General features: G+C 42.0%; 2 protein-coding genes across 2 annotated transcripts; both read left to right on the top strand.

Moving 5' to 3' along the window:
* The first annotated feature begins 1,186 nt into the window (after positions 1–1,186).
* Positions 1,187–16,177, top strand: LOC110492782 (hyaluronidase-4-like). Its single transcript, XM_021567266.2, has 4 exons — positions 1,187–1,386; positions 12,131–13,127; positions 13,639–13,728; positions 14,443–16,177. Exons 2-4 carry the CDS (start codon positions 12,168–12,170, stop codon positions 14,908–14,910), a joined length of 1,518 nt encoding a protein of 505 aa, XP_021422941.2. The 5' UTR covers positions 1,187–1,386; positions 12,131–12,167; the 3' UTR covers positions 14,911–16,177.
* A 2,748-nt stretch (positions 16,178–18,925) lies between these two features.
* Positions 18,926–26,076, top strand: LOC110492772 (hyaluronidase-5-like). Its single transcript, XM_021567256.2, has 4 exons — positions 18,926–18,942; positions 19,245–20,193; positions 20,419–20,508; positions 25,526–26,076. Exons 2-4 carry the CDS (start codon positions 19,255–19,257, stop codon positions 25,853–25,855), a joined length of 1,359 nt encoding a protein of 452 aa, XP_021422931.2. The 5' UTR covers positions 18,926–18,942; positions 19,245–19,254; the 3' UTR covers positions 25,856–26,076.
* Positions 26,077–26,723: the final 647 nt, after the last annotated feature.

Below are 26,723 nucleotides of genomic sequence, written 5' to 3'. Positions count from 1 at the left end.
GGCAGTTTGCTAAAGCAGGGAAATAATTCTGCAGCAACAGGAAATGTTAATTATGTGGATTATAATCAATGGACATTTCTTAGGGGTGATTCAAGTCTGAAATTTCAAAGTAGAAATTACCATCTTCAGAAGGCTTAAATACACTACACGTTTTAAATTGCCTGTATTGTAGGAAAGTTATCCTGCAACAGAGTGATCAAATTAAGATCCTACATCTTTAATGGTATGGTTACATTTACACATGATTGTGTTCAAGTGCTTTTGAATTTGGAACAAGTCTTCAAATTATAAGATTTTAGCTAGCTTGATAACATTGCTAATAATAAAGTTAGCTAGCATGCTTAACATGTACGATATGGTCAGACTAGCTACATTATCCTTATTGATAAGGTAATTGTCAAACAACATAGTTGTCATCTTTTCATTGACAAGGTAAAAGGTCAGCGGTGAGATGTCACAACTCGGAAACTCAGGTAGCAACATTTTCTCAGAGTTTCCCACTTCTAATTCCAACTTGGAGGGTCATTCAATAAAAAATTCCCACTGGGATCTAGGAGCTACTGATAGCATGTGAACACAGCAACACTCATTACTCCTACTCACGAAATGAAATTTATCCATCTAACTACAGCCATCAAATCTGATACGGCCTCCTATTGGCTTTCTGAATTCCCAGGCCTACAACCTGTTATCTGTCCTCATTGGATGTCAACATTATGTCATAGTCCCTCATTGGTTGCCTTAATTTACAAAGGATCACAACGTACAAAGGTTTTCCTTATCTATTAACATGTAATAGCAGAACACTTAAATTTGAATTCTACGGTACCTTTCACTGTAGAGGTTGTCCCACAACAAAGGTTGGCTAATTCTGCGACATGAAAGCACACTGGTTCACATGAGGGCCAGGAGACCCTCAAACAAACACACACACATCCACATACGCAGACACACACACAGACACACTCACACTCATCCATATGTTAACCCGGCTAATACTGATTGATGTGGATGATTGTAAGAAGTTCTAGAGAGGATCAGACTTACACATTCAGATCAGTCAATGGGATTTAAAGCTCTCCCTCCCTTCACCCTTCTCTCCTCCTCCGCTCCACTCCTCCCTCCCTCCCAACTCTAATCGCTGTGTTGTGGTGTAAGATCAAGCTTGGTGGTGGTGGTTTCTACTCTGTCACAGGAAACTCTCGCTTTCCCTCTCCTGCTCCCTCTCCATCGCTCTCTTCCTTCACTGTATATAAGTGTGGTGGGTGGATTGTGTGTCAGACAGAGTAAAGGAATGCCAGAGTGTCGGACAGATGGAGAGGGGCACAATCCCTGTGCCTCCCCCTGGATTGGCTGATGGTGATGGTCGCCATACTGAATCTACAGGTGAGAGATCTTTCTGATTTGTCATATTCTGACATAGCCCTAACACACACACACACACACACACACAAAAAAAAACGTGTAATCTAAAAGGAACAACAAATAGCTTAGCAACTTTTTCAATGTTTTTAAACTCTAAGCTTTTACTAAACAGCTTTCCAGCTTGGGTCAAAAGTTGTTGTAGTGGCACAACAGCAGCTTGACGTTTAGATAACGCAGGTGTTTTTTTTAAACCACTCTGCAGTGGCAGGAAGAGGTGGCCTTAAGGATGCCATTGTAGCATGGGAAAAGTTCTGTTTTCGGACCAGTCCAGGGGGTGTGTCTGACCTGGAAGGTTCACTCATACACTACGACACACTACAAGTCTGTCACGGTGCCTTAGACGGCTATCGTTCCTACAACATCTTTTAATGTCTGGCGTCTTTGTTCATGTTCATACTTAATGCAAGAAAAGGGATATTTCAAAGTTCAAACAGGGAGGTAAGAGGTGAGAGCGAGGTTGGCGAGACAAGCATTTTTAACAGTAGAATTCAATTGCCATTTCATTTCAGGGTTGCAGATATTTTCATCTTCTCTTTACACATTAAAAACAAAACAGTAACAATGCAACCTATGGGGTTGAAAATAAGAGTATTAACAATGGTCTCTGAGGAGAGCGTTAGGTAACTAAATACCTGAGGGGATTTTGGCTCGTGGATAAAGCGCTTCTCTGGGATAATAGTGACGAGGGATGAGTTTTATGCCCCCACACAAGCAGAGAGATGGGCCAGACACTCTGCAGGACTGACAGATTGTGTTGACAATGTTTTGGCTGCTTCCTGTAGGGAACAGTTCACCGAGGGGGTAAAGGTACTGGCACAACCTGAGGTGTTGCGTTAATCTCTGTGTCTGTCTGCCACTCTCTCTCATCATGTGCTCTGTCTTACAAATACATTTAGCTATCTCTCACTCTCGCGCTCTCTCTCTCTCTTTTGCTCTCTGTCTCTGTCCTCCGCACCCTCTTTATCTTTCTCTCTATTTGTCTTCGTTCTTGCTATCAATTTCTGTCTGTCTGTTACAATTTAATTTTCTGTTTCCTTTCTCTGTCCTTGGGAAAACAAAATTGCTGTGGTGAGCGCATCAAATCACCAAAAGTACTGTCTTCATGGTTTCTCTTAGGTCACCCAGCTATTTTAGCCATCCAGCAGGGAATGATCCACCTCAAACCAAAAAGAAGACAGCATACTAGTTCAGCATTTCTCAACCCCCCCCCCCCCCTCTCAGTACCCCTGGTTATGCCGGGTGCTGCTCCAACCTATTTCAAAACTCGCAGTTTTAAATGAAGTGAAATTGGATAAACATCTCCAGTCACGTTATCTCCTACAAATCAGTTTAAGTCTACATTTCAGTTTACAGTGAGAGTTCGTGATCCAATAGACGTTCCAACACTCGTGCTTCCGTATATAAACATTTAGTAAGATATACAGAGAGGATTAAACAACGACTGCGAATCGTAGATGATATAGCAAAGATATGAAATCAGCTTGTTCCAGCTTGCTGTCAGATTTTTTTTTTGTATGCAGAAAATGAAGCTCTTTCAGTCTCACACAAAGACAAAGAGTTTGATAGAAAGCCAGCTTAGTGCATAACTGGACAAATGGTATCTTAATTTGGGGGAAACGGAGTCAATATTATTTGGTTCTAAGATTAGGCTAGGTAGATGTGCCATGGGAACCATATGTTTGATGTACTTGATGCCATTCCACCATTAGATTAAGAGTTGTACTGGGCAGACTGTCACGTCCTGACCATAGAAAGCCTTTCTTTTCTATGGTGGAGTAGGTCAGGGCGTGACTGGGGGGTGTTCTAGTTTATTATTTCTATGTGTGGTCTAGTTTTTGTATTTCTATGTTGGCCTGGTATGGTTCTCAATCAGAGGCAGCTGTCTATCATTGTCTCTGATTGGGGATCACATTTAGGTAGCCTTTTCCCACCTGTTGTTTGTGGGATCTTGTTTTTGTATTGTTGCTTTTGAGCCCTACAAGGCTGTACGTTCGTTCGTTTCTCTTTATTGTTTTTGTTGCTGGTTCACATTAAAATAAATTATGATGAATCCAAATCACGCTTGGTCAACCCATTTCGACGAGCGTTGCACAGACCTAGTTTTTATATACGGTAATGATAGAGCATTACAAACTCCCGGCTGCGATAAAAACTGTTTCTGCCAGTCATAGGTTCAAACACTCATGCAGGGCTTGGTTAATGATGTAAACCACCCTGCGCTAGTAAGTGACTTGCTAAGTGTGTATGTTTGCCTATTTGCATATACAGTGGGGTCTGAAAGACATGCTAACCTCCCCTGTTATTGTAATTGTGAGAGGTTAGCATGGCATGGGGGTATGGTCTTTGACCCTCTGTAACTTTCTCACTCATACTTAATCATGATTCATTCCGGATTATCCATAAGCATGGTACTGTAGCATCCACATTAATGTAGAAGTGTTTAGAAACATATTCTATTTTTGTAATAAAAGTGACTCCAAAATGACACTATATGTTAATTACCATGAATTTCTATTGGGCACAAAATTATCTGAAACACAACCAAAACAAACTGTAAATGCATCCAACAAGTCCCAAGCTTTATGTAGTCATTACACACTAGGAATATGGGAGCATATGCTACACTTCTGACTACTTCATTTATAAGAATCAATCATTTGGACCCATACCTTTTGAGAGAAAAACAAATATTACTTCTTAAACCAAATCTCTTTCTTTGAGCATTTGTATAAATCTAAAATAATATAATTCCCCCTATTTGTTTGACAACACAATATACAGTAGCTCAGTATTTCAATTATTTATTTTATACAGTCATTATTGCTCATCTTTATCAAGGGAGTCAAACATTTCAGACCCCCCTATATATGTAAATATTTTGACATTGTTGCCCATGTCACTTGTTTTTGCCCTGCTGCCCTTGCCAACAAAGGGGACCACAATGGAAACAAGTATTTTGCCTGTACTGTGTTTAGATCCTCGACAGTATTTCGTATATGTATCTTTTGCTGAGTGTAACATGTTTATGTATTTTACATTGTAAAAAAAATCTAATGTAATTGGCTAGAAGACATACGTATTAGTTTTAGAAGTTGTTTATGTTGGTCAGAAGGATTCTATGTAAACCACAGTCATCAACAAACTCTTATCTTAATTGCTACCAGATAGGGATGTGGGTTCTGGGAAGTGAAGTTAAATCGTTCAATTTGAAAGTCCGCCAAACTTATATGCTCTTTCCGATACACAAAATCTGTGGTTGCTTCTTCTTGGAAAGTGTTAGTCAATTTTTATGATCATTAAAACAGATAATGAACAGTACATTTAAACAACTAATATTTATTATACCCATTCATTTTATAGTCTAAATCAAACTGTACTCTAAACAGTTTGTATCAACAGTACGTAATATACAGTAAAGTTAACCCATGGGGCTTGCTGAAAAGGAATAGACTGATTTCACAGGATGTGGTTTATCTCTCCCCCTCTTGGTTATACACTAGACACCAGAGCCTCAGCTTTTTGCCAGGCATTTTCCTCTCAATAACATAAACACCAAGGGACTCCTCTGTTGTCCTTCATCCCCCTATTCCCCGCCATGCGTCACGCTGACTCTGGAACTTATAATGTTGAGATACATTGTTAGTTCAATACGTGTGGTGTCTGTCTGAAGGAGTCTGTATGTCTGGAAGCATGTTCACAGGAGGCTGCTGAGGGGAGGATGCATCATAATAATGGCTGGAATGGAGCAAATGGAATGGCATCAAATGCATGGAAACCATGTGTTTGATGTATTTGAGGTCATTCCACAAATTCCGCTCCAGCCATTACCACAAACCCGTCCTCCCCAATTAAGGTGCCACCAACCTCCTGTGATGTACACCCCCCCCCCCCCCCCAACACACACACCACCAATCCCTGAGCAGACTGAATCAGTAGTCTACATTGATCCCCATCCCCCTGCAAGATTTCAAACATCATTCAGAGAAAGTGGTTTCCCTCATCAGCTGAAACAGAAGGCCCTTTTTAAGTGCCAGACATTATATACTGCTGAATTTCAACTTTAGCAAAGGCTGTCTTTGAAATTTGAAAGCAGCTCTTTCTCACCAAATGTGTACGGCAAAATACTTGAGGAAAGTGAAACTACATGGAAGTAATGGCAAAGAAAAACAAAGAACAGTGTAAAAAAGACACCATACTTTAATTTAAATGTCAATGTCAATGTCATTAAATTTAAATGATTTAAATGTCAATGTAAATTAGGTGTACCCATACAAGGATCCGACCATCACCCAGTCAACCCCTAGTGTAGTGGTCTGGGTGTAGCTGGTGCAGAGGAGTCAGGCACAGGACAGCAGAAATGAGTAACACAAGTAACTTTACTCAAATATTCCAATAATATGTCGTAATACCGAGCCCACAATAAGGGACCGAACATACATAAAACAATCACGCACAAAAACCATGGGGAAAACAGAGGGTTAAATAATGAACATGTAATTGGGGAATTGAAACCAGGTGTGTAAAACAAATGAAAAGTGGATCGAAGAAGGCTAGAAGGCTGGTGACGTCGACCGCCGAACGCCGAACGCCGCTCGAACAAGGAGAGGGACCGACTTCGGCAGAATACAAAGAAATGTATTCTTATGTGTTGGAAAAAGTAAAAACCCACCCACTTTGCAATCGTGGTTAAAACAAGTTGCAGAATTCTTTAGCATTAGAAAAATATACAATGAATTTACAAAATCGTGGTCCCAAATTCCTGAAAGTATGGTCTCCTCTACTGTCCTTTATTTGAAAAAGTTTTCAAAAGATGTTTGGGCATCCTGAGACACAGCAACTATCATTGCTTCGTAGGAAGAGAGGGAAAGGGAAAAAATATATGCTGCTATTTGTCTCCAAATGGTAATGCTAACTGTACATTAACTGCTGATAATTGCACCTGCTGCTCTTTGGTATTGGATTATGTTTTATTTATACAGTGCCTTACGAAAGTATTCGGCCCCCTTGAACTTTGCGACCTTTTGCCACATTTCAGGCTTCAAACATAAAGATATAAAACTGTATTTTTTTGTGAAGAATCAACAACAAGTGGGACACAATCATGAAGTGGAACGACATTTATTGGATATTTCAAACTTTTTTAACAAATCAAAAACTGAAAAATTAGGCGTGCAAAATTATTCAGCCCCCTTAAGTTAATACTTTGTAGCGCCACCTTTTGCTGCGATTACAGCTGTAAGTCGCTTGGGGTATGTCTCTATCAGTTTTGCACATCGAGAGACTGAACATTTTTCCCATTCCTCCTTGCAAAACAGCTCGAGCTCAGTGAGGTTGGATGGAGAGCATTTGTGAACAGCAGTTTTCAGTTCTTTCCACAGATTCTCGATTGGATTCAGGTCTGGACTTTGACTTGGCCATTCTAACACCTGGATATGTTTATTTTTGAACCATTCCATTGTAGATTTTGCTTTATGTTTTGGATCATTGTCTTGTTGGAAGACAAATCTCCGTCCCAGTCTCAGGTCTTTTGCAGACTCCATCAGGTTTTCTTCCAGAATGGTCCTGTATTTGGCTCCATCCATCTTCCCATCAATTTTAACCATCTTCCCTGTCCCTGCTGAAGAAAAGCAGGCCCAAACCATGATGCTGCCACCACCATGTTTGACAGTGGGGATGGTGTGTTCAGCTGTGTTGCTTTTACGCCAAACATAACGTTTTGCATTGTTGCCAAAAAGTTCAATTTTGGTTTCATCTGACCAGAGCACCTTCTTCCACATGTTTGGTGTGTCTCCCAGGTGGCTTGTGGCAAACTTTAAACAACACTTTTTATGGATATCTTTAAGAAATGGCTTTCTTCTTGCCACTCTTCCATAAAGGCCAGATTTGTGCAATATACAACTGATTGTTGTCCTATGGACAGAGTCTCCCACCTCAGCTGTAGATCTCTGCAGTTCATCCAGAGTGATCATGGGCCTCTTGGCTGCATCTCTGATCAGTCTTCTCCTTGTATGAGCTGAAAGTTTAGAGGGACGGCCAGGTCTTGGTAGATTTGCAGTGGTCTGATACTCCTTCCATTTCAATATTATCGCTTGCACAGTGCTCCTTGGGATGTTTAAAGCTTGGGAAATCGTTTTGTATCCAAATCCGGCTTTAAACTTCTTCACAATAGTATCTCGGACCTGCCTGGTGTGTTCCTTGTTCTTCATGATGCTCTCTGCGCTTTTAACGGACCTCTGATACTATCACAGTGCAGGTGCATTTATACGGAGACTTGATTACACACAGCTGGATTGTATTTATCATCATTAGTCATTTAGGTCAACATTGGATCATTCAGAGATCCTCACTGAACTTCTGGAGAGAGTTTGCTGCACTGAAAGTAAAGGGGCTGAATAATTTTGCACGCCCAATTTTTCAGTTTTGGATTTGTTAAAAAAGTTTGAAATATCCAATAAATGTCGTTCCACTTCATGATTGTGTCCCACTTGTTGTTGATTCTTCACTAAAAAATACAGTTTTATATCTTTATGTTTGAAGCCTGAAATGTGGCAAAAGGTCGCAAAGTTCAAGGGGGCCGAATACTTTCGCAAGGCACTGTATATAATGAATGTGATAGTTTTTTATTAATTGTTCTAAAAAAATAATGGGGACTAGGTTGTTCTTCGGATATTCGGGTGAATTATTTTCCAACCCAAGACCAAGGTAAGAGGGTTGACAAAGGGGGGGGGGGGATTCAGCAGGTGACATTAGTACTAACTGTGGCTTGGGCGTTGACTTATCCATCTATAGGCGGGAGGTTAGAAATTGTACACCGTAACAAATTGTTTTACATGACTTATGAAGCATGATATGAAGTTATCATGTAATGTTACAATTAATTCCATTAACTCTCTATTTTTCCTTTTTAACATACTGTATGTGTTACTGGTACTTTATTGTGGGCTTGAGGCTGACTCAAATAGGTAAATCAGCAGGTACAATGTTGGGAGCAGTTATTGTTAAACACCAGTAGAAAACTCAAAGTAGTTATCTGATGACAATGAGCGATGAAGCTTTAGGAAGAGGCGTTTGGTGGCTGGGCAGGAATGATTATGGCTATGTGGGCATCCCTCTGGCCAGGGAACACATAGATGTGGTGAGAACATGAGCAGTCTGCCCAGCCCATGGTTTAGTCAGATCCCTGTATGTCAACTGACATCCTGCCTATGACCTTGGACCTGTAGGCCTTGGCAACATGCAAGCCTACATTCTGATTTATTTATGGTGACAACACTAGGAATTCTGTATTTACAGTTTGCGTATTAAACATGTCTATTGCGAATAAATGAAATAAAAACAGAAACTCTCACTTAGTCACTCATATTGCTTACTGACCTAACAAATCAAATCAAATTGTACCTTACAGTGAAATGCTTACTTACGAGCCCCTAACCAACAATGCAGTTAAAAAAGATACGGATAAGAATAAGAAATAAAAGTAACATGTAATTAAAGAGCAGGAGTAAAATAACAATAGTGAGACTATATATATAGGGGGGGGGGGGTACCGGTACAGACTCAACGTGCGGGGGCACCGGGTTAGTTGAGGTAATATGTACATGTAGGTAGAGTTATTAGATGATAACAACAGAGAGTGGCAGTGGTGTAAAAGAGGGGGAGGGAGGGGTGGGGGGCAATGCAAATAGTATGGGTAGCCATTTAATTACATGTTCAGGAGTCTTATGGCTTGGGGGTGGAAGCTGTTTAGAAGCCTCTTGGACCAAGACTTGGTGCTCCGGTCCCGCTTGCCGTATGGTAGCAGAGAGAACAGTCTATGACTAGGGTGGCTGGAGTCCTTGACAATTTTTAGGGCCTTCCTCTGACACAGCCTGGTATAGAGGTCTTGGATGGCAGGAAGCTTGGCCCCAGTGATGTACTGGGCCGTTCGCACTACCCTCTGTAGTGCCTTGCGATCGAAGGCCAAGCAGTTGCCGTTCCAGGCAGTGATGCAACCAGTGCTCTCGACGGTGCAGCTGTATAACCTTTTGAGGATCTGAGGACCCAAATCTTTTCAGTCTCCTGAGGGGGAATAGGTTTTGTCGTGCCCTCTTCACGACTGTCTTGGTGTGCTTGGACCATGTTAGTTTGTTGGTGATGTGGACACCAATGAACTTGAAGCTCTCAACCTACTCAACTGCAGCCCCATCGATGAGAATTGGGGCATGATCGGTCCTCTTTTTCTTGTAGTCCACAATCATCTCCTTTGTCTTGATCATGTTGAGGGAGAGGTTGTTGTCCTGTCACCACACAGCCAGGTCTCTGACCTCCTCCCTATAGGCTGTCTTGTCGTTGTTGGTGATCAGGCCTACCACTGTTATGTCATCGGCAAACTTAATGATGACGTTGGAGTCGTGCCTTGCCGTGCAGTCATGAGTGTACAGGGGGTACAGGAGGGGACTGAGCACTCACCCCTGAGGGGCCCCTGTGATGAGGATCAGCATAGCAGATGTGTTGCTACCTACCCTTACCACCTTGGGGCAGCCCGTCAGGAAGTCCAGGATCCAGTTGCAGAGGGAGGTGTTTAGTCCCAGGGTCCTTAGCTTATTGATGCGCTTTGATGGCACTATGGTGTTGAACGCTGAGCTGTAGTCAATGAATAGCATTCTCACATAGGTGTTCCTTTTGTCCAGGTGGGAAAGGGCAGTGTGGAATGCAGTAGAGATTGCATCAGCTGTGGATCTGTTGGGGCATGCAAATTGGAGTGAGTCTAGGGTTGTTGAGATAATGTAGTTGATGTTAGCCATGACCAGCCTTTCAAAGCACTTCATGGCTACAGAAGTGAGTGCTACGGGTCGTTAGTCATTTATGTAGGTTACCGTAGTGTTCTTGGGCACAGGCACTATGGTGTTCTGCTTTAAACATGTTGGTATTACAGACTCGGACAGGGAGAGGTTGTAAATGTCAGTTAAGACACTTGGCAGTTTGTCAGCGCATGCTCGCAGTACACATCCTGGTAATCCATCAGGCCCTGCGGCATTATGAATGTTGACCTGTTTAAAGGTGTTACTCACATCGGCTGTAGGCTCGTGTCACTGGGCAGCTCTCGGCTGTGCTTCCCTTTGTAGTTTGGTTTGCAAGCCCTGCCACATCCGACGAGCGTCAGACCCGGTGTTGTACGATTCGATCTTTGTCCTGAATTGACGCTTTGCTTGTTTGATGGGTCGTCAGATTTCTTATAAGCTTCCGGGTTAGAGTCCCGCTCCTTGAAAGCGGAAGCTCTACCCTTTAGCTAAATGCAGATGTTGGCTGTAATCCATGGCTTCTGGTTGGGATATGTATGTACGGTCACTGTGGGAACGATATCTTCGATACACTTATTGATGAAGCCAATGACAGATGTGGTATACTCCTCAATGCCGTCGGATGAATCCCGGGAACATATTCCAATCTGTGCTAGAACTGTCCTGTAGTTTAGCATCTGCTTCATCTGTCCACTTTTTTATCGACCAAGTCACTGGTGCTTCCTGCTTTAATTTTTGCCTGTAAGTAGGAATCAGGAGGATAGAATTATGGTCAGATTTGCCAAATGGAGGGCGAGGGAGAGCTTTGTATGCGTCTCTGTGTGTGGAGTAAAGGTGGTGCAGAGTTTTTTTTCCCCTCTGCTTGCACCTTTAACATGCTGATAGAAATTTGGTAAAACCTGATATAAGTTTCCCTGCGTAAGAGTTCTCTTGTTTGCCTATGGGGGAATACAGCTCATTCAATGCTGTCTTAGTGCCAGCCTCAATCTGTGGTGGTATGTAAGCAGATGAAAACTCTCTAGGTAGATAGTGTGTCTTACCAGACGCCGCTGTTCTATCCTGTCGGTACAGCGTATAACCAGCCAGCTGTATGTTGATAATGACCCCGTGAAGCATACGATATTACAATTTTGAATGTCCCGTTGGTAGTTTAATCTCCCGCGTAGGTCATCGATTTTATTCTCCAAAGATTGCACGTTTGCAAGCAGAATGGAAGGAAGTGGGGGTTTATTTGATCGCCTACGAATTCTCAGAAGGCAGCCCACCCTCTGGCCCCTTTTTCTCTACCTCTTCGCGCAAATCACGGGGATCTGGGACTGTTCCCGAGAAAGCAGTATGTCATTCTCGTGGGGCTCGTCTGACTCGTTTAAGGAAAAAAATTATTCTGCCAGTCCGTGGTGCGTAATCGCAGTCCGATGTCCAGAAGTTATTTTCGGTCAAAAGAGACGGTAGAGGCAACATTATGTACAAAATAAGTTTAAAAACTAAGTTACAAACAATGCAAATAAACCTTCTTCTCAGCCTTCTTCAGCCTTCTTCTCCAGCGCCATTTTGATTGAGCAGCTAACATTAAGCACAGGTGCAAACTCTTCGCCTCTGTGGAAACATCCTGCACTGTCGTAAAGGCTATATTGTAATCTGATTAACATTGTTGTACAACATCGAATATTCTTTAAGCCGATTAACATTATTGTGAAACACTACATGATCAAACGACTCATTATCTATGATCTGTGATGTCCTGTCTCTTCCTTTCGCACTCACTGCCTCTCTCTCTTTCTCTCTTCCTCACCCTCCGTCTCTGTCACTCTTCGTCAGCCCTCTATATCATTCACTCCCTCTCTCCCTCCCTTTCTCTCTCTTTTCTTCTTCTGTCTGAATCATTCACTATTTTACTCTCTCCCTTTTTCCTTTTTCTCTCCAAGATGATTGACGATCCCTTCAGTTGAACCAAGCCCCAGGATGATAATGTTGCCCGTCAGCGGTGGCCACCATCACCACGTCGTGCCTGTGGCTTGTGCCCTCACCTGCTCCTGGCTCCTGCTACTTTTTCATGCCGTCTTTGGCCAGAAGCCCGCCAAGCTGCCCCTGGTGGGCCGCAAGCCCTTCATTGCTGCCTGGAATGCACCGCTGGACCTGTGCACTGTCAAGTACAATGTCCACACCAACCTGGAGCAACTCTTCCACATCAGTGGCAGCCCGCGGGCCATCCGCACTGGCCAGAATGTCACCATTTTCTATGCCAATCGGCTGGGCCTCTACCCTTTTTACACGGACCAGGGCGTCCCCATAAATGGAGGCCTCCCCCAGAACTGCAGCCTGGAGGCCCACCTCTTCAAGACGTACAAGGACATCGTTCATTTTATCCCCTCTGAGGACTTTGCTGGACTGGCAGTCATCGACTGGGAGTATTGGCGGCCTCAGTGGAACCGCAACTGGCACAAGAAGGACATCTACCGATGCAAGTCCCGGGAGATGATCGCACAGGCCTATGTCAACGTGACTCCATCACAAATCGAGGTGCTGGCACGAAAACGCTTTGAGAGGAGTGCCCAGGCATTCATGCAGAGGACAGTCCAGCTAGGGACGCGCCTTCGCCCCAGTGGACTCTGGGGATTCTACCTCTACCCAGACTGCCACAACTACAACCTGCATGAGCACAACTACACAGGCTCCTGCCCCCTGCTAGAGAGCCTGCGTAATGACGAGCTGCTCTGGTTGTGGAATAGCAGCACAGCATTGTTCCCCTCAGTGGCTATCAGGAAGAGTCAAACAGATAGTGTCAGCAATCTCCATTTCTCCCAGTTCAGGGTGCTGGAGTCTCTGAGGATAGCTGGGCTTACCTCGCACGACTTTGAGCTGCCCACATTTGTGTACACACGCCTAGGGTACAGGGATGAGGCTATGGCCTTCCTCACCACGGTAAGACTGCTACACTTAGTAACCCAAAGGTCTAAAATCAAGTGACCAGTTGGTTATCAATCTGGTCCTGGAGAGCTACAGGATGTGTAGTTTTTTTTATCCAGACCATCATTAACACATTTGATTCAACAAATTAACTAATCATCAAGGCCACCAGGTGTGTTTTAGTTGGGCTAGAACAAAACATTGCACTTCATGATACATGATCCAAATAGGGTTGTAATTCACTGATTAATATTCCACACTATAAAACCTGTGTAATACTTTATATACAGGATCAGTTATGACATCATTTATTTCTTAATGATTTCTTAAAATGATCTTGCCATTCTCTGTCTCTCTCAGCAGTCAACACTACTTAGTGAACTGTCTAGTCAGTTGAGTGCAGGCAATCCTGCCTCTCTTGAGGAAACATTAGCATCATCTTGTGGCTATACAAAGAAGTTCAACATCTGGTGTAATATAGAATGTGGTGGAATATCCTGTGTGTGTGTCTTTGTGTGTATTGCAGACAGACTTGATCCACACCATTGGTGAGAGTGCTGCTTTGGGGGCTGCAGGTTTTGTGATCTGGGGAGACCTCAACCTCACTTCATCCAAAGTGAGTCTCATTATATATATTTACTGTATATGATCTATTATATAATAAGGCACCAGCTGGAATGTGGTTTTAACCAATCAGCATCCAGGATTAGACCCACCCTTTGTATAATGTATAATTAGTGTTACAGTTTGACTATCAAAGTGTTACACAAGCTAGAATAGGGTAGAGCTAAAGAGACTGGCGATAAGGCAATTAACAGCTCTGACAAAGGAAAATCCTTAATTAAAGCTATGAAAATAAAGTGCTCCCTTTAGCATATTAAGCTGCACATCAATTTAATTTCGTTTTGACTTATTTTCACTGTCAACACTTCCAAGGCCTGTGTACATCTGCCATTCAAAATGAAGCTTTGAGAAGAAAGGTCATGCATTCCTAAGTGTATTACAAACATTCTTCTCTTGAAATTTGAGTTGCTGTAGAAAGTATTTTAAAAATCTGGACAAAACTACATACTAATGCTATAAATATAAAGAGGGATAAAAAAGTTAGTTGACAATAGTTGACAACCCATAGAGAATAGTTATGACAGTAGGGTAGTGCTCGCTAAAGTATATGTCAATGGATTATGATGAATTGCACAATGCCCTCAGTCGTTTGACTTTTTCTTAGTTAAAGAAAAATGCTTACTCTTTCTTTCTTTCTTGCTCCCATTCCTTCTCCCCCACCCCCCCCCCCCCCCCCCCCCCCCCTCTTTCTCTCACCCATCTTCAGCACAACTGCACAAAGGTAAAGTCCTTCCTCAAACACCGCCTGGGTCAGTACATCACCAATGTGACACGGGCCGCAGAGGTCTGCAGTGACTTCCTGTGCCAGAGCAACGGCCGCTGTGTCCGCAGGGACCTCCACGCCCGGTACTACCTCCACCTGAGCGGAGACAGCTACCACATTCAGCCCTCGGGGGACGGGGACTTTGCGGTCACGGGCAAGCACTCGCTGCGTGAGCTCCAACTACTGGCCAAGAGATTCCACTGTCACTGCTATGAGGGACACGCCGGGGAGAAGTGTGATAGCCTGAACAAGGTGGTGGCAGAAGAGGAGGAAGAGGAGGGGGGAGAGTTGGAGGAGGGGGGAGAGGTGGAGGATGGGGAGAAGGAGCAGAGGGAAAGTGCCGCTCCACAAACTGGGAAGAGCTTTAGCTTGGTGGTGTTGCTCCTTCTATTGAATGTCTCCTTTGTGTGACTGTGGTATGATAATAGCACTTTAAGTGTCTTGTGTTGTTTGGCGTAGGGAAGACAGAGCTTGAAGTCACTTCCATGGGAACTGCTATTACGTAATGCTGTGCCGTCGTCCTACAGGGTCCTGTATTATAGTGGGTAAAGCTTTACTTGAAGGGTACCTGCATAATGACTACATGACACATCCATAACTCATACATACTTCATTTGTAAAGTCTGATTATATATAACAATGGGACCAATATAAACTCTGGCCGAGTCTTTTGTCATTTTGCATTTAAGCATGCGTTGCCAGCAACAGCATTTATTTACTGAAAGTGAGCTAACTTCCTAACTTGTCACCTCACCGCTATCACTACTGGTACCATTGTAAGCACTGACAATGAAAAGGTGTCTGTGAGTCTTGCTCCAGTCTTCCCTAATACTGTGTAGTTTCATATAGCAATAAGCTTGACATTTGAGTTTATTTTTTAATGGTAAGGCTGTCATTGAATGATAATTCATTTCAATAGATGATCTAATTTGGCTATTAAAGGCACAATAAAGTTGAAAAATTCCTAGACACTGCGCAATTTGAAAAAGCCTTGTGTATTTTTTTATCGATCATGTTAGGAACCACATCACATTTGGGCCACAAGACCTTCCACATGTGTAATAGGTGACATATAAGAATGTTGTGCAACATCGGTGCTATGGAGGTTGACAGTTGTTTCTTTTCCACACCTTTCTGCAAACATTGGTATTCAAGCAAATTCATATTCAGACAGAACATCTCATCGATTCACCGTTCAAAAAGAATCCCAAACCTTACTTATCACTCTGACATTGAAGCTTGAAGTGCAGATAGAAAGTGGGTAACCAGAAATTGAAGAGACAAGGTATTTAATCTCATCACCCTTTGCCTTTCCTCCTTAGTACTTTGTCAATACTAATTAGGACACTTAGAAGCTATTTTTTTTTTGCAACATCAAATTCAGTGTCTTCTACCCAGGTTACTCTTGAAATGTGTGTTGAAAACTGTGTAAAATGATTTATGTACAATTTTCATACTAAACTGGAATGTAAAACCATTATATGTCACATATGGACAATGTTTTATTTGAATGGAAAGAATAGAAATGTTTAAAATCTTGCAAGTTTTGTTCATGTTGTTGTTTACCCAATGCACGATGGCACTGTACAATGTACTCCAAATGTTCTTTCCAACGGCTAGTCTTATAACTGATGTAGCAGCAATATAAGGCAAGTTTCTTTGTGGATGCTTTACTTTTTGTTGATGTGTAATGTGTATGGATAATCGGTTCATATACAGTTGAAGTCGGAAGTTTATATACACCTTAGCCAAATACATTTAAACTCAGTTTTTCACAATTCCTGACATTTAATCCCAGTAAGAATCCCCTGTTTAAGGTCAGTTAGGATCACCACTTTATTTTAAGAATGTGAAATGTCAGAATAATAGTAGAGAGAATGTGTTATTTCAGCTTTTATTTCTTTCATCACATTCCCAGTGGGTCAGAAGTTTACATACACTCAATTAGCATTTGGTAGCATTGCATTTAAATTGCTGAACTTGGGTCAAACTTTTCGGGTAGCCTTCCACAAGCTTCCCATAATAAGTTGGGTGAATTTTGGCCCATTCCACCTGACAGAGCTGGTGTAACTGAGTCAGATTTGTAGGCCTCCGTGCTCACACACATTTTTTCAGTTCTGCCCATACATTTTCTATAGGATTGAGGTCAGGGCTTTTTGTTGGCCACTCCAATACCTTGACTTTGTTGTCCTTAATTCATTTTGCCACAACTTTGGAAGTATGCTTGGGGTCATTGTCCATTTAAAAGACATTTACAACCAAGCTTTTTACTATTTCTACATTGTAGAATAATAGTGAAGACATCAACACTATGAAATAACACATATGGAATCAAGTAGTAAGCAAAAAAAGTGTTAAACATAAAATATATTTTATATTTGAGATTCTTCAAAATAGCCACCTTTTGCCTTGACGACAGCTTGCACACTCTTGGCATTCTCTCAACCAGCTTCACGACGTAGTCACCTGGAATGCATTTTAATTAACAGGTGTGCCTTGTTAAAGCTTTATTATATCTCCTAGATATAGGACATACACTTATTCCTTATAAAATAATGCTGACTGCCTTCTTTGCCATTTATGCATGTGTTACTCAACGCGTTTATGAGATTCGGTAGTAAAGGTCAAATTCAATATTTTATCAAACATTTTTGTAGATATTTTTGGGGGATACCTAAAGGGGTCCTAAACTGTTAAATCACATAGCTAAATGATCCATGGTATGACCATCTTAAAACAATTATATATGTCAACATATTAGAGAATGTAAGGTAGCACTTTAGCACAGGGAACATATGTTAAGATTCTATGCTTTTATTAGGTCTACATTGAGACAGCATACTATCAGTCTGTTTACTGTGTAATTTGCTCTTTATTAAATACTCATATGTCTTTATTATGACTGACAATGAGTTTATTAAGGATTGGCAATTAACACATGACTTATAATGTTGGAATAAGAAAAAACACAAATTAAGGCCTTATCTATGACTTATATGACATAATAAAGGCCTTATTAGCTACTTGTATACACGCTTATAAACCACACATTTGTAGCTAAAATGTGCATCTTAAAATATAGTGTTACCAAAAAATGTAAATCATTTTGAATACATTAGTCTCTTCATTTTCCTTCTAATCGAAGCAACTTAATTAAATCACAGTAAATGGATGCTTATATCAAGAACCATGGCTGACTATTTTCGAATGTATCAATGACGATTCTCAAAGATTCTTGGCCCTTATTACATAGCCCTTAAATCAGCCCTTAGTAGCCCTTAAATTAGCCATTAGTAGCCCTTAAATCAGCCCTTAGTAGCCCTTAAATCAGCCCTTAGTAGCCCTTAAATTAGCCATTAGTAGCCCTTAAATCAGCCCTTAGTAGCCCTTAAATCAGCCCTTAGTAGCCCTTAAATCAGCCCTTAGTAGACCTGAAATCAGCCCTTAGTAGCCCTTAAATCAGCCCTTAGTAGCCCTTAAATCAGCCCTTAGTAGCCCTTAAATCAGCCCTTAGAAGCCATTAAATTACCCTGAAAGTGACCCCTAACACTTGGATTCTATTGCATGATTACTTGGCCACATTCTCTCTCTTACACGCACGCAATGTAACAGTGTATTAGGCTGTTAACTGCAGACAAACACTGATATCCTCCGCACACTCCAGAGGTCAGGTGCCTTGAAGGGCATCTGTGTTTTCCTGAGTACAGAAAAGAGATAGGAGACCAGATAACAGTAAAATAAATAGTTTTACAGAAATGTACCAGACCTGTTGTACTGGTTGACATAAGTGTGGTAGCTGCTTGATCATAGCACTTAACTGTTCTCTCACCCCAAAGCCTGCAATCTGATTCGGAGCCTGACGTGCCCGCAACTTGTGCTCCCATCCAGAGGAGAAGAAAATTATATTATTAATATGCCTATTTTTTTTATCTACCAGGTCATGGAAAATGTTTGATTTGCAGAAAGTGATATAAGTGCATAGGGTATATTGTCCAATCAGGCCGGCTTTGGAACTTAGGCCTATACTCGGTTTTTGTTCTACCCACTCCCATTTCATATGTCAAGAATTCTGTCAAGACCGGAGGTTTGTCAAAAGGTTGAGCAATAGCTTCACAATAACAGGTGATATATCATCTCCTGTTATTTTCAGATACCAGAGACAAGTATACCTTGACAGCCAGATTGAAATTCTGCAAATATGAACCATTGCATGTCCTTGCTCTGCTCTGTCGCTCTCTAATCGGTCTATTAAATAGTCAATAACAGTCCTTCTTGGAACAACGGATAAAGCTCTTGAATGATAAACCATAATGTACAACAAACAGGAACATGTTTAATGAGCACTTGACACAAGATTACATCAAATGGGATAGATTAACCCAAATGTATAAAAATATGATTTCTCTACTGCGTCAGTGTGCTCCAACCGCGTATTACGCACAGGTAAGGACTAGTAGGCTGCCTTTTGGCTGTTTGGTAACATCCGTAATATTAGTCTGTCATCTGACTTTGTAACAGTTGAACATCGTCATCAACAGCTTGTGTACGGAATGTTCTAATAACTGCCACCACTGGCTCTATCACCTTTTCTCTCTGCTATGGCCATCACTGGCTAAGATGTAAAGATATCTGAAAAGACACGTAAATAAGGTACCTCACTGTAGCTATACAGAGATTGTTGGGAAGTCACATTCCTCCACTGCCAGTTGCCACATACTTGTATTTCTGTATTTTTGTTCTCACAGAGGAGTCACGATGGACCAGTTCCCCCAGATAAAAAGGGGCGCTCCCCAGCTACTCCCCACCCTTGCCCTCTCCCTTCTGGCGTGTCTTAGTTTCGTCTCCCCCCTACCTACAACGGAGCCCCCACTGTTTGACGGTCATCCGTTTGTGGGTATATGGAATACCCCGACCCCTGCATGCAAGAGGCTGCAGATCCCACTGGACACCTGGTCCTTCAAAGCAGTGACCACGCCTGCTGCTGTTCCCGGTCAGTTCCTCACCCTGTTCTACGTCGACCGCCTGGGCCTGTACCCTCACGTTGACCCCAACAACCATCGCCAGTTCAATGGTGGCATCCCCCAAAAGGGCAACCTGACGGCCCACCTGATTAAGGCCTACGGTGACATCAATCATTACATCCCCTCTGACACGACCCCGGGTCTGGCCGTCATTGACTGGGAAGACTGGCGCCCCCTGTGGGACAGAAACTGGGGGTCCAAGAATATTTACCGTCAACTGTCCATCGCCTACGCTCGAGAGAAGGACCCCTCTTTGTCCCCATCACAAGCAACCACTGAGGCCAAGAAGCAGTTTCAGACTGCAGCCCGCAACTACATGGAGGGAACCATGATGCTAGGTATCAGCCAGCGGCCCAGCCAGCAATGGGGGTTCTATCTGTTCCCCGATTGCTACAACTATGGCTGGGAGAAGCCAGACTACACAGGGCAATGCTCCGACAAGACCAAGAGCCAGAACGACGAGCTTTTGTGGCTTTGGGAGTCCAGCACGGCTCTATACCCTTCAGTCTACCTGCCTGCGTCGCTGAACAACAGCGCCAACGTGGCACTTTTCGTCCGAAACCGCGTTCAGGAGGCAGTGAGGGTGGCAGCTCTGCCCAAACGCCCCTACACTGTGCCCATCTATGTGTACTCATGCCCACTCTACCGTGACCGAAATAAGTTTCTCAGTACGGTGAGGACATTAGATGTCAATTATTTAATAGTTCAATATTGAGTGCTACACAATTTCAATAGACTTTTATGTTATCTTTACCTTTGTGCTATTAAAACGTGTGCTCACTAAATGCTGATAACTCACAAGAACATTTAAGACATGCAGTGCACACACTATTACAAATGTATTTTTTTACTTCAGCTGAGTTTCATGCAGGAGTTTCTGTGTGTCTGTCATTCCCAGGAGGATCTGATCAGAAGTATTGGAGAAAGTGCAGCATTGGGGGCTTCCGGGTCAGTGCTCTGGGGAGCCAGTGCCGACTATACTGACAAGGTAATCTCAAATACACCCCTCCACATTTCTCATTTTATGTCCCGTGATGAAATATAAAGTACACTTATTTAATCTGTACTATGTTTTGCTTAAATGTCATTGAATACTTCAATGTAAAAAGCTTTTTTGAGTGGTGGTGCAGTAACCTCACAGAGAAATCACATGATTTCACGTGACATATACCAGTTCTGCACATGTGAAATCATGTGAAAACGTGTTTTTGGAACACTTCATATGTGATGATGTTGGCATGGCGGCAGGTAGGCTAGTGGTTAGAGCAGGGCTCCCCAACCTTGTTCCTGGAGAGCTACCCTCCTGTAGGTTTCATCTTCAACCCCAGTTAGAACTAACCTCATTCAGTTTATCAACCAGCTAATTATTATAATCAGTTGCGCTAGATTAGGGTCGGAGGGAAAACCTACAGGATTGTAGCTCTCTAGGAACAGGGTTGAAGAGCCCTGGGTTAGAATGTTGGGCCAGCAACTGAAAGGCTGCTGGTTCAAATACCTGAGCCGACAAGGTGAAAAATCTGTTGATGTGCCCTTGAGCAAAGCGCTGACCCGGTAAACCAATGCATTTATTATTATTATTTTTTCACCTGTGAAATCATGTGAAACTATACAGTATGTTTTTGGAACACTTCACATTTGATGATATGACACATGATTTCACAGGCGATGCCCTGCAAACACAAATGAGTCTTTATGATACACACAAGTGCTTTTAGCATAGTGTTTTCAAAGGACAATATATATTTGACTATATCATGTATGTTTATTTATACAGTAATTGTTATTCAACATGTCCTTACGTGGGATTTGAATGCCCAACCTCTTGGTTCACAGCATTCATTCCTGCTATGCCTCCATGTATGTGGCAGTAACTGATTTCACCTGTATTCTTACACTTTGGAGTACAAAGTAAATCTTTGCTAAAAATACACGGAAGAAAAACTATTATATTTATCATCGTGATTCAGGAGTAACATTAACACTGAATAATATGCCCCACCAACATTGACAACTATACAGAAAACCCTCAACATTGCTGAAATAAGTAAATGAATACAATGAGGGGACAGAATAACTTATAACTAAAATAACAGCACACTTTTAGTAAGTACGGAGATGTTTCAGGATTATTTCCAGCATCATCGCAAACTGTTTTTGAGACTGGCGGACAGGGTCTGGTAATGCTCCAGTTCTCCCTGTCAGAATAACTAACAAAAGACTTGGAAAGCATATAAAATCTTATGGAAATGTCACTACGGGTATTGTGAGTAACCTAATTTATCTTCCTTTAACTCCGCCTTCTAGTGAGTTTATACAAACTGTCATCTCCTACCATTCTGATAGATTGGAGACTGTCAGAAAAAATGGTTGTAACGTTAATAATTTGGATGTTATTCCATGTGTCACCTCGAGGCAGATGCCCCATTGAATATGCTTTTAAATGTTAGAGCAATCACGAGTAAAACCTTTCTCATGAATGACATCATTACTAAGCGCAAAGTTGATTGCATGTTTCTCACTGAAACATGGCTGTCATCAGACTCTAGTGCCGCTCTTATTGAAGCCTCCCCTCTGGACTACAGCTTTTGATATTCTATCAGAAAAGGGAAAAAGGGTGGGTGGACAGCCTCTACTTTTAATACTGCCCTCGGCTGTAAGGAAATTTAGTTTGTCGAATTTGGGCCTTATGAGCATCATGCTATACTGTTTAAATGTTAGCCACCAGTGCTGGCCAAAACCCTGTAAATGCCACCAAAGCACTGAACCAACCACTGGGCCCACCCATAATTGCAGCCATACTCTGGACCTGATTATTACCAAGGGGCTTTCTATTGACATATCCTCTATTGTTGATGTTGCTTTATCTGGTCACCACTGTGTATTTTATTACCTTGTTGCCAATAGCGCAGGGTAATACTGAACACATTATTAACATTATTATCTTACCTCTGACGTTGCTACAGATTTTATTCAGTGCATGAACAACACTACCTATTCTGCCTTCCTCTTGTAATGATTTAGTTGATGATTTTAATAGCACATTAAGAGTAACCATTGATACCATAGCTACAGTAAAGTTGAAAAAGTCCACATCCAAATGGAGAGCCCCTTGGATGAGTGAGGAAACTAAATAAATTAAAGAGAAATTGCAAAAAGGCAGAGTGGAAGGGGAGAAAGTCTAAGTCGCAGGTCCATTATGATATTCTGAGAGAGCATCTTGGCATATTTAACAAGGCCATTAGAAATGCCAGACTGACTCATTTTTCTTAATTGATCACTATTAATCAGAATAATTTAAAGATGCTCTTCTTGACCATTGATGGCCTGATAAATCCTACCCCCTCAATCCTAAGTGAACTTTCCTCCACATCTAAGTGTGATGGATTTGCGGCATATTTCAGAGGTAAGATAACCAACATTAGGCTGGGTATCAGTCAAGCAAGACCTGAAGAGAAGTTTGATGATATGTGCCCTAGCCTAACATGTAAAGGCACTGTGGATTTATTTTCCCTGTTTTACTCAGACATGCTCAGGAAAGTGACATCACAACTTAAGCCTTCTACCTGCCTTCTCGATCATATCCCCACCACCTTCTTCAAAACAGTTTTTAATTGCAAGGTATTGTTAATCACTCCGTATTCACAGGCACTTTCCAAACCGAACTAAAAACTGTTATGGTGAAACCCCTTCGGAAGAAACGTCATCTAGATTCTTCAGCTCTTAGAAATTTTCAGCCAATCCCCAACCTTCCATTCTTAAGCAGAACAGCAAAATATATTTTTGTATGCGCCAACAATCAAACAACCCAGAAAGGTGCTAAAAATAGGCGATATTAACATATGTAGCCTAAGAAACAAGGTTCATAACTTGCTTGTAACAGATTACATTTTGACTATCTCGGAAATGTAGATAATGCCTTTGATGATACAGTGGTAGCAATACATAGTTTGAACATCTATCATATATAACCCTGATGTCCTAGCCTTGTCTGAATCCTGGCTTAGGAAGGCCACCAAGAATTCTGAAATTTCCATCCCCAACTACAACATTTTCCGTCAAGATTGAACTGCCAAAGGGGGCAGAGTCCAAACAGTTTTTCTTTAAAAATCCACCTTTCCTGAAATAAGTCTCTCACTGTTGCCGCTTGTTATAGACCCCCCTCAGCCCCCAGCTGTGCCCTGGACACCATATGTGAATTGATTGCCCCCCTTCTATTTTCAGAGTTCGTACTGTGAGGTGACCTAAACTGGGATATGCTTAACACCCCGGCCATCCTACAATCTAAACTAGATGACCTCAATCTCACACAAATGATCAAAGATCCTACCAGGTACAACCATGAATCCATAAACATGGGCACCCTCATAGATATTATCCTGACTAACTTGCCCTCCAAATAAACCTCTGCTGTCTTCAACCAGGATCTCAGCGATCACTGCCTCATTGCCTGCGTCCGTAATGGGTCCACGGTCGAATGACCACCCCTCATCACTATCAAACGCTCCCTAAAATACTTCAGCGAGCAGGCCTTTCTAATCGACCTGGCCCGGGGTCTGACAACCTGGATGGAAAATTACTGAGGATAATAGCGGACGATATTGCCACTCCTATTTGCCATATCTTCAATTTAAGCCTACTAGAAAGTGTGTGCCTTCAGGCCTGGAGGGAAACAAAAGTAATTCCGCTACCTAAGAATAGTAAAGTCCCCTTTACTGGCTCAAATAGCTGACCAATCAACCTGTTACCAACCCTTAGTAAACTTTTTGAAAAAATTGTGTTTGACCAGATACAATGCTATTTTACAGAAATTGACAAAAGACTTTCAGCACACTTATAGGGAAGGACATTCAACAAGCACTTACACAAATGACTGATGATTGGCTGAGATACATTGATGATACAAAGATTGCAGGGGGTTGTTTTGTTTGACTTCAGTGCAGATTTTGACATTGTCGATCATAGTCTACTACTAGAAAAAATGATGTATTATGGCTTTACACCCCCTGCTGTTTTGATGATAAAGAGTTACCTGTCTAACCTGTCTAATAGAAGCCTCTCCAACATAATCCAGGTAAGCTCAGGAATTACCCAGGGCAGCTGTTTAGGCCCCTTACATTTTTCATTCTTTACTAACGACATGCCACTGGTTTTGGGTAAAGCCAGTGTGTCTATGTATGCAGATGACTCAACACGTCAGCTACTATAACAACTGAAATGACTACAACACTTAACAATGAGCTGCAGTTAGTTTCAGAATGGGTGGCAAGGAATAAGGTAGTCCTAAATATTTCAAAAATGAAAAGCATTGTATTTGGGCCAAATCATACACTAAAGCCTAAATCTCAACTAAACTGTGTAATGAATATTGTGGAAATTGAGGTTGCTAAACTGCTTGTAGTAACCCTGGATTGTAAACTGTCATGGTCAAAACATATTGATACAACAGTAGCTAAAATGGGGAGAAGTCTGTCCCGAGTAAAGTGCTGCGCTGCGTTCTTAATAACAACACTATCAACAAGGCAGGTCCTACAGGCCCTAGTTTTGTCACACCTGGACTACTGTTCAGTAATGTGGTCAGATGCCACAAAGAGGGACTTAGGAAAATTACAATTGTCTCAGAACAGAGCAGCGCGGGTGGTCCATAAAAGTACACGGGGAGTTAATATTAATGATATGCATGTCAAGCTCTCATGGCTCAACGTGGAAGATAGATGGGCTTCATCACTACTTGTTGAAACATGAAATTGCAGAAACGTGAAATTCAAGGAAGTGCTGACCAATGATGGCACGCTGTTACATTTGCTATTTATGTAAAAAACGGAAAGTACGGAATGTTTATGCTTATCATATCACCTTTCACATGTTGTCAGGTGACACAAAACTTGGATATGACATGTCCATTTGTAGCCCCCTTCTTTCTATCCTCTATATAATTCATCCAACATTCCATCCCAAGAACAAGTTCCTTAATATCTCACCCCCCACCCCCCTCTCTCTCCTTTCAGGCTTCATGTGAAGCATTATCCACATACCTGACATCCACCCTCAACCCATACATCGCTAACGTGACCGCTGCCGCCAAACTCTGTAGTGACGTCCTTTGCCAGGGCAATGGCCGCTGTGTCAGAAAGGACTACAACTCCAATGACTACCTGCACCTGAACCCGGACAACTTCCGCCTCCTAAAGTCCCAGCGAAAGTACGTGGCCATCGGAATACCCTCCTCTGCTGACCTACTCACCTTAGCAGAGAAGTTCACCTGCCAGTGCTACACAGGCAGTAGCTGCTCACCCCAGTTATCACGTCCCACGACCCCAATGGTTATTCAAGTATAGCCTCCCTGGGGGTTCACTCTTAAAAAATCTCACAAATCTGATGAATGCATTCACAGTATGGGTACGTGTATATGATTGAAGCAAATAATCATGGTTCTCATTTTTAGATTAACAGTATTTTTTGGAGAATCCTGCACTATAGGACTGAATCACTAAAGTAAGACATTACATATTTATGTCAGAATAAAATTCAAAAATATTTTACATTGTTGTGAGTATTATTTGATATCCTTTGGACAGTATGCAGAGCCTGTAACATTTAACCCAATAACCCCAACGTTTTTAGGGGCTTTGAGTAATGGTACTGCGATGATTACGTTAAAGAAATACTGAAAAACAGCTTCTATCTCAAGGTCATCAGACTGTTAAACAGCCACCACTAACATTGAGTGGCTGCTGCCAACACACTGACTCAACTCCAGCCAATTTAATAATGGGAATTGATGGGAATTGATATAAAATATATCACTAGCCACTTTAAACAATGCATCTTAATACAGTGCCTTGCGAAGTATTCGGCCCCCTTGAACTTTGCGACCTTTTGCCACATTTCAGGCTTCAAACATAAATATATAAAACTGTATTTTTTAGTGAAGAATCAACAACAAGTGGGACACAATCATGAAGTGGAACGACATTTATTGGATATTTCAAACTTTTTTAACAAATCCAAAACTGAAAAATTGGGCGTGCTAAATTATTCAGCCCCTTTACTTTCAGTGCAGCAAACTCTCTCCAGAAGTTCAGTGAGGATCTCTGAATGATCCAATGTTGACCTAAATGACTAATGATGATAAATACAATCCACCTGTGTGTAATCAAGTCTCCGTATAAATGCACCTGCACTGTGATAGTCTCAGAGGTCCGT

The sequence above is a fragment of the Oncorhynchus mykiss genome, chromosome 2 (genome assembly GCF_013265735.2).
Source record: "Oncorhynchus mykiss isolate Arlee chromosome 2, USDA_OmykA_1.1, whole genome shotgun sequence".
NCBI lineage: Eukaryota > Metazoa > Chordata > Actinopteri > Salmoniformes > Salmonidae > Oncorhynchus > Oncorhynchus mykiss.
The sequence above is the reverse complement of the archived record's forward strand: the minus strand, read 5'-3'. Positions and strand labels throughout refer to the sequence as shown.

Coding starts and splice junctions, on each gene's coding strand:
- LOC110492772 (XM_021567256.2), top strand. CDS start 19,255: ATGGACCAGTTCCCCCAGATAAAAAGGGGCGCTCCCCAGCTACTCCCC. Junction 20,194..20,418: donor GAAATAAGTTTCTCAGTACG/GTGAGGACATTA, acceptor TGTCATTCCCAG/GAGGATCTGATCAGAAGTAT. Junction 20,509..25,525: donor GTGCCGACTATACTGACAAG/GTAATCTCAAAT, acceptor CTCTCCTTTCAG/GCTTCATGTGAAGCATTATC.
- LOC110492782 (XM_021567266.2), top strand. CDS start 12,168: ATGATAATGTTGCCCGTCAGCGGTGGCCACCATCACCACGTCGTGCCT. Junction 13,128..13,638: donor CTATGGCCTTCCTCACCACG/GTAAGACTGCTA, acceptor TGTGTATTGCAG/ACAGACTTGATCCACACCAT. Junction 13,729..14,442: donor TCAACCTCACTTCATCCAAA/GTGAGTCTCATT, acceptor ACCCATCTTCAG/CACAACTGCACAAAGGTAAA.